Consider the following 7,162-nt stretch of genomic DNA (forward strand, 5'->3'; position numbering starts at 1 on the left):
TCCCCCCTGGTGGGGCTGTGCACCTCCTGGGTTAGATGGAGGTCCTGCACTCTGTCTAAGAACCTACGTGAGCGTTCTGACCTGGCTGACTGCTCTTCCCAGCAGATGTCTGGGAAGTTCAGGTCCCCCATGACTACCACATCCTTAGCCTTCACTACCTCTGTGAGCTGACCCAAGAATTCCTGGTCAAGCTCCTCTCCCTGGTTGGGAGGTCTGTAGTAGACTCCCACCGTTAAGTCCCTTTCCCCTCAACTGCCTTGTACCCTAACCCAAAGCACTTCAGAGTGCCCCTCCCCTGACTCCTTACTAATTGACGAGGATGTGTATTCCTCCTTAATATAGAGTGCCACGCCCCCACCTCTCTTTCCTATCCTGTCCCTCCTGTACAGCCTATAGCCCTTGACATTCACCACCCAATCATGTGTTGAGTCCCACCACGTTTCCGTAATCCCCACTATGTCCAGGCTGGTGTCAGCCAGCAGGAGGGTGAGTTCCTCCTATCAATGGGCAAGAAATAATAATATAACTTAGTTATACCACAGTGCTCCTTTAATATAATCTTTGGTATTGGCAGCTGAAAGAGACTCTACTCAGATGCTACAGAGCCCCTTGGGTGGTGGCACTGTGTGAAGTTTCAGCCTTAACTACTCCAAAATCAAGGTCTTCAGCACAGCTGTATGAGGCTCATCACTTTTGGTTCACAGACGACCAGTGAATTTTTTCTTGGTTCAGCTTTGCACATGTCCCTAATGTCCATGACAGACAAAAAGGTGTTTTCCCAACACTAAGTTCTGTGAGTCCTTACACTTCCTGTGAAGTGCTGCAGGAATGAGGTCTCTGAGGCACGTCCAAGAAAAGGCAGGAGTAATTCACTGTGTGAAAGATTATGGAATGAAATAAGCTGAGAACCGTGTACATACGTGAGCTAAAAATTACCTGAAACTTTCCACAATCCAACCGGACTCACCTGAAAGAGTGGCACCACTTCAGACACGCTTTGTGGATCCAGAGGGTCTCGGAGAAGTATGCACAGGTAATAGATAACTTTTTGCTGTAAAAAAATAAAATCAACAAATGTTATCAGAGTGTCCCTTACATTATCACTAGAAGAGGATCTGGTTCAATTAAACTGGGGCAGGACATCTTCTTGAGATGACTTAGTATCCACAATTAAGATTTACAAGAACAATGCATTTTGCTGACAAGGACGCACAAAGTGTGTCCAAGAGGTGTTTTTTTCTTGCTTGCTATTTGTGTTTTACCTTAGAAAGATCAGAAATATCTTAACCCTATTCACTTTAATTGAAAGGGTGATGGTGATGTTTTTTTTGACAGACATTTCTTTCTCCAAAGTGTTCATCAAATACTGGGGTTCAATAGATACAACCTTCCTCCCTCCAGTGTTTAACAGTGTGGCTAAAAACTTCCTTACTCTTACTATCATTTCACTAGTTCTCCTGTTATTATGGGGTTTGCTTTTCTTCTAAAATCACATCATGTTTGAACATGGCTGCAAAGATTTGTTCTGTCCTACAATGACTATGAAAATGTTGTCAGTGACATCCCATGAGTGAACCCAGTTCTTCATGGTGGTGTTCAAATGCAGTAAAATGCAAAATACTGCAATGAAAACAAGATCATAGACATCAATTAGCCTTTTTTAAGGCAAATATGACCAATTTTAAAGATGTGCCAGGCTTCTTTCTCCATCAAAAGAAAACAAATAGAGTCCGTGCTCAATGGTTTCTCCATTTGCAGGACACCTTTAAGATCTGTAGGGTAGTGCTAAGTACGCCAGGGGGTTTCCCCTTCACTTTCCAGCTGACTTCTTGGATATCTCCTTTCAATACAACAGCAGTCTTCACAGAAAGTGTGGGGGGAGAAGAAGGGGAAATGTAGTTAAAATACTTTTCAGAAGAAAATGGAAATTCTCAGGTATTTTACCTCAGGCAGAGATCTGTTAGCTACTCACAAGCCAGGCACAACTAGATATAGTCTGGATTTGAAGGGAAGATCTTCAAGGAAATCCAGGGCAGTGGAAATGCTGTGCAGTATTGCCTATTATATCTAATTATATTTTATCTCAAAACACCACAAGAGCCACTAAATGCAGCACATAGCCATGCTACACAAAAGCTCAAAAGCAAAATGGTTGGTATTTGAAGGAGTGCCCCTCAAGCCCTTGAAGCACCTTGCCCTTGCCTGTTTATAGGGAGGCATTAAGGCACCTCTCCATAAGCAGGGGTGTAGGTTGTAGCCGTATTGGTCTAAGGACATAGGCAGACAAGATTCTTTCGGTGAATCTGATATCTTTTACTAGACCAACTTAAATAGATGGAAAATAGATGGAAAAAAATGTTTAGCAAGCTTAAGTTGGTCTAGTAAAAGATATCAGATTCACCCATAGAACCTTGTATCCATAAGCAGGGAACTCAGGTGGCTTCCCACTCAGCCACAGCTGTCTCCTGCTTTTCCCATTCAGCCAGACTCATTCTTGCTGTCAGAGGGGATGCTCCTGGCTGAGCAGAGAAAACAGTGCTTTTCCCACTCACCCAAAACCACCTCAAATCATCCCTTCTCCTGCACGGTCAAGGGTGGGACAAGGGGTGACGTGCATCTCACCCAATGAAGCAGACTGGTTGTGTTGTGACAACATTGTGGCAGAGATGATACGCTTTATTTGACGATGACTTTTCCTTAAGTCTCCAGCTCCACTTTTACATTATAGAGCACTGGTGTTGCAGCCTTCTAGAATACCTGCCCCTCCCTTCCCTTCACCCACACCTGAAACAAGAACAATTTTGTCTGTTTGCATATGAGATTTTAAACCTGAAAGAAACACTAAGAAATTGGGAAAAGGCTGATTTTCCAGAAGAGTTAAAAAAAAAAAAAAAATCGAAAGAACAGAAAAACAACATGAAATATACTGTGCTCTGACTTTTAATATATAAAGTATCTCGGGTGTCTCTCAGAACTATTGAGCAGCACTAAGGACTAAAGCCTGTCAATGGCTTTACATCAAGACTGAACCTGGTCTTTGTTTGCTCATTTAAAATCTCTCCAGCAGATTTCACAAAGGAATCAATGGCAGAATAAGAAAGAGAAAAGGTAAAAAAAAAAAAAAAAAAAAAAAAGTCTTGTGTTGATCAAATAATCAGAAAGAAACAGGGCTAGAAGAGACCAAAGGAGGTCTGTTAGTCCACTCCATTGCTCAAGACAGAAGCATCACTATTCAAACCATCTCAGCCAAATGTTTGTCTAACCTGCCCTTAAAACCTTCTACTGACAGTTTCTTCAGTCTCTCTAGGCAATTTGTTCCAGTGCTTAGCCACCCGCAGAAGTGGAAAGTTCTTCCTAATATCTAACTTAAATATGCCTTGTTGCAATTTAAACCCATTAATTCTTGCCCTGTTCCTTATGGTCATAGCAAACAATTATTGCCACCTCCTTTTTTGTATTTGAACAATCCTGTTCATATCAAATCCCTCCTCAATCTACGCTTCTCTGGACTTATCCCAGTTCTTCCAACCCTTCCTCAGATGTCATGTTTTCCAGACCTCAGCCATGTTTGTTACTCTTCGCTACGCTCCTTCCAATTTGTCCATGTCTTTCTAGAAGTGCAGTACCCAAACGGGACAAAGTACTCCAGGCGAACCCTCATCAGTACTGCAGAGTAGAAGAATCCCTTCCTGACTTACATGCCATGTTCCTATCAATATATCTTAGTATGCTATCAGTTTTTTGCAACAACATAAATTTCTGACTCACAGTTTGCAATCCACTAAACCCCCCCCATGTCCTTTTCTGTACTACTGCAGCTTAACCAGTCATTCCCCAGTTTGTATTTGTGCATTTGACTGTTCCACTTTAAGTGCAGTACTCGGCAATTGTCCATTCTGAACTGCATCTTATTATTTCAAACCTTTTTTTCCAGTACATCAAAGTAATTTTGTATCTTAACCCTGTCCTTCTAAAAACCTACTACCCCACCCAGTTTTATGTCATCTTCAAGTATACCTCATCTACACTCAATTTCATCCTCCAAGTCATTAATGAAGATATTGAACAGGACTAAACCCAAAATAGATCTCTCCTCACAGTCTGACATTGAGCCATGGATGACTATTCTTTAAGCACAATGAACCAAACTCTAATGCACTCATCCTATAACAGTTTCATATAAGCAATACTTATTTAGCTTGCTTATAAGAATGTCATGGGAGACAATGTTAAAGACCTCACTAAAGTCAGTCCATTGCTCCTGTCAACTTGTCATCATTGGTTTCACTACGAAGAAGTTGTTTCTGACACTATCCAAGGACTTGCTGGACTGTCTAGGCCAGTGATTCTCAACCAAGGAGCTGCATCACCCCTGGGGTGCCTTGAGGAATCCAGTGTTAAAAACAGTGTCCTGCTGTGGTCTGTCCAAGTTCTCTACGACAGAAAAACTAGCCTATTTTTTCCATAGGCAAGAAACACGTGAAAACAAAAAGCTGGCATTTGCCTATGGCTGCTTTTAGTTTAATGAGAGAAGGGTGCCTTGAACCAAAAAGGTTGAGAACCACTGGTCTACGCACTGATCTGTTATTACCTTCCCAGTAGATGTCACAGTAACTGAAGACCCCTGCAAGCACCAGGTTGAGGAATTTAGATACTTTAGTTAGCTGTTTAAGGAGTCTTGACTACTTCCTCCTACCAAAGGAAGCTAAGCCAGCAGGTGGCCAGAGCCTTTGCCTCCTAGTCTGGCTGCTCATCTATTTCCTCCCCACCCCCCATGACACATTACCTCTCCTGTTTTTTTCCTTTCAACTTAACCCAGAGACTTTCTCACTTTATTCTGGACTATTGATCAGGAATACATATCTTTAATATACGTAAGCAATGCTTCCCCCTTTTTTTTCCCTGTCTGTCCTTCTTCAACCAGTTATACTTATCCATACCCACATTTCAGTCATGTGGACTAGCCCATCAACTCTCAATTATCCAAATTAGATCATAATTTTGTGTGTATGAAGACTTCTAGTTCTTCAACACTAGGCTCCATGTAGACTGTGACCAAAACCAGACAGGGCTGGTTATGAAGCTTGTCACTAGGAGAGGTGGGGAGGAAAAGAGAATTAAGAGAGCAGATGAATGCTCAAGATTCTTACTTTGCAGATGATTCCAAGCTGTGGGGAGTAATAGATACACTGGAGGATAGGGCTAGGATTCAGAGAGACCTCAGCAAATTGGAGAACTGGACCAAAAGAAGTCTCATGATGTTCAATAAGGACAAGTCCAAAGTCCTGCACTTAAGACAGAACTATCCCATGCACCAGTACAGACTGGGGACCAACTGGCTAAGCAGCAGCTCTGGAGAAAAGGACCTGGGTGTTACAGTGGACAATAAGATGAATATGAGCCAATAGTGTGTCCTTACTGCAAAAAAAGCTAAACGCAAACTGGACTGCATTAGTAGGAACATTGCCATCAGATAGAAGGAAGTGATTATTCCCCTCTGTTCAGCACTGGTGAGGCCACATCTGGAGTACTGTGTCCCCCTCATTACAGAAAGGCTGCAGACAAATTCCAGAGAGTCCAGCAAAGGGCAATGAAAATGGTGAGGGGACACATGGCTTCTAAAGGGAGACTGAGGGAACTAGGCTTATTTAGTCTGAAGAAGAGAAGACTGAGGGGGAACTTAATAGCAGCCTTCAACTACCTGAAGGGGGGCTCCAAAGAGGGTGGAGGTAAACTGTTCTCAATGGTGGCAGATGACAGAACAAGGAGCAATGGTCTCAAGTTTCAGCAAGGGAAGTTTAGATTAGATATTAGGAAAAACTCTCTCACTGGGAAGGTAGTAAAGCACTGAAAGAGGCTACCCAGAGAGATAGTGGAATCTCAATCCTTGGAGGTTTTTAAGACCTGGATGGACAAAGCCTTGCCTGGAATGATACAGCTGGGGATGGTCCTGCTCTGACCAGGGGGTTGGACTAGATGACCTCCTGAGATCCCTTCCAACCCTAATTTTCTATGATTCCATACATGCAAGAATTTCAAGCATTGACAACAAAATTTGACTATTTCAATGTTAAAACATTTCCCATGTCCCTAAACATAAGGACATGAGAAAACATACTGGACATTACACAAAAGAAACACTACACAAAAGAAAGGCTGTAAGTGTTTACCATGTAAATAGCCTCGTTGATCACCACATCCTTCACTTGGCTCATTTCAATGAAAGTTGTACTCTCCTTGCCTGAGGCATAAGATGAGGTCATCTGGATGCCAAGTGATGCAATGACTAACAGGGACTCTTGGTCAATTTTCACGAAGTGCAGGTATACGATCAGGCCGATCAGAGTGATAAATATAGCTGCGGAGAGCACCATGCTGTTCTGTAATGAAAACCAAGCACAGACATATGTTCTAACCCTGCAGTTAACTGCAGGTGAGCAAAAGGCAGGGGTCTACACAAAGCATATATATTGCAGTTTTCTTTTAGATATGGTCCTCTCACACATATACAATAGCTGCATCTTGGTTGACTTATTGGACTGAGGAGGGCCAGAGGGGGACATATAACTGACCAGAGAGCTACATAAACTCTTCCCAAAACACTGGGTTATAATATATATAATAGATTTTGATGAAGCTTTCGTATCAGTATGCAATGATACAGTAATGTGATGCAAGTATCATTAACCCTCTGTTACAGATGGGGAAAACAGAGGCACAGAGCAGAGTTTTGTGTGGGCTTTGGCTAAAGCACAGGACTGGAAACACAGAGCTCAGCTGGATTATAACTCTGCTAAAACCAGTATGGGTGACGTTGCTCAACCTTAATCTCTTTCTGCCTCAAATGCCACTGCACTATTTGGGTTATGCTGCTTCCTTTCTCTTGTGCTTTATCTGCAGACCAACACCCTAGCCCCTGGAACCAGGTTTTACAGAGAACACTGCTAGGCTTGAGTTCAGAAACATTGATTATTTCACTAAGAAGTGAAAACCATGTTGGTTCTGCCTCACTTTATGACACTGCCCAAGATGAATGAGCCCTGGTGGCAGTCTTCAAGAAGAGCAGCCCGACATTATTGCTCAAGCTGCTCTGTTGGGAAAAGGCTTGTGGGTAGATACAGATCATGCATTGCACTAGGAGAAAGGTGGAAGAACAAAATTA

The 7,162-nt window shown here is 42.5% G+C and overlaps 1 protein-coding gene across 3 annotated transcripts in view; it reads right to left on the reverse strand.

Annotated features, from left to right (window-relative positions):
* PIGH (phosphatidylinositol glycan anchor biosynthesis class H) overlaps positions 1 to 7,162 on the reverse strand; it is a 25,843-nt gene that overhangs the window by 16,305 nt on the left and 2,376 nt on the right. For all 3 annotated transcript variants that reach the window (XM_019519188.1, XM_019519187.1, XM_019519186.1), the window contains exons 2-3: positions 6,171 to 6,380; positions 968 to 1,051 (exon numbers count right to left, since the gene is read on the reverse strand). In XM_019519188.1, coding sequence (XP_019374733.1) covers positions 968 to 1,051; positions 6,171 to 6,380 — 294 coding nt within the window. The remainder of the gene's footprint in view (positions 1 to 967; positions 1,052 to 6,170; positions 6,381 to 7,162) is intronic.

Source organism: Gavialis gangeticus, unplaced genomic scaffold (genome assembly GCF_001723915.1).
Source record: "Gavialis gangeticus isolate Ggan-Ray unplaced genomic scaffold, GavGan_comp1, whole genome shotgun sequence".
NCBI classification, from domain to species: Eukaryota; Metazoa; Chordata; order Crocodylia; family Gavialidae; genus Gavialis; species Gavialis gangeticus.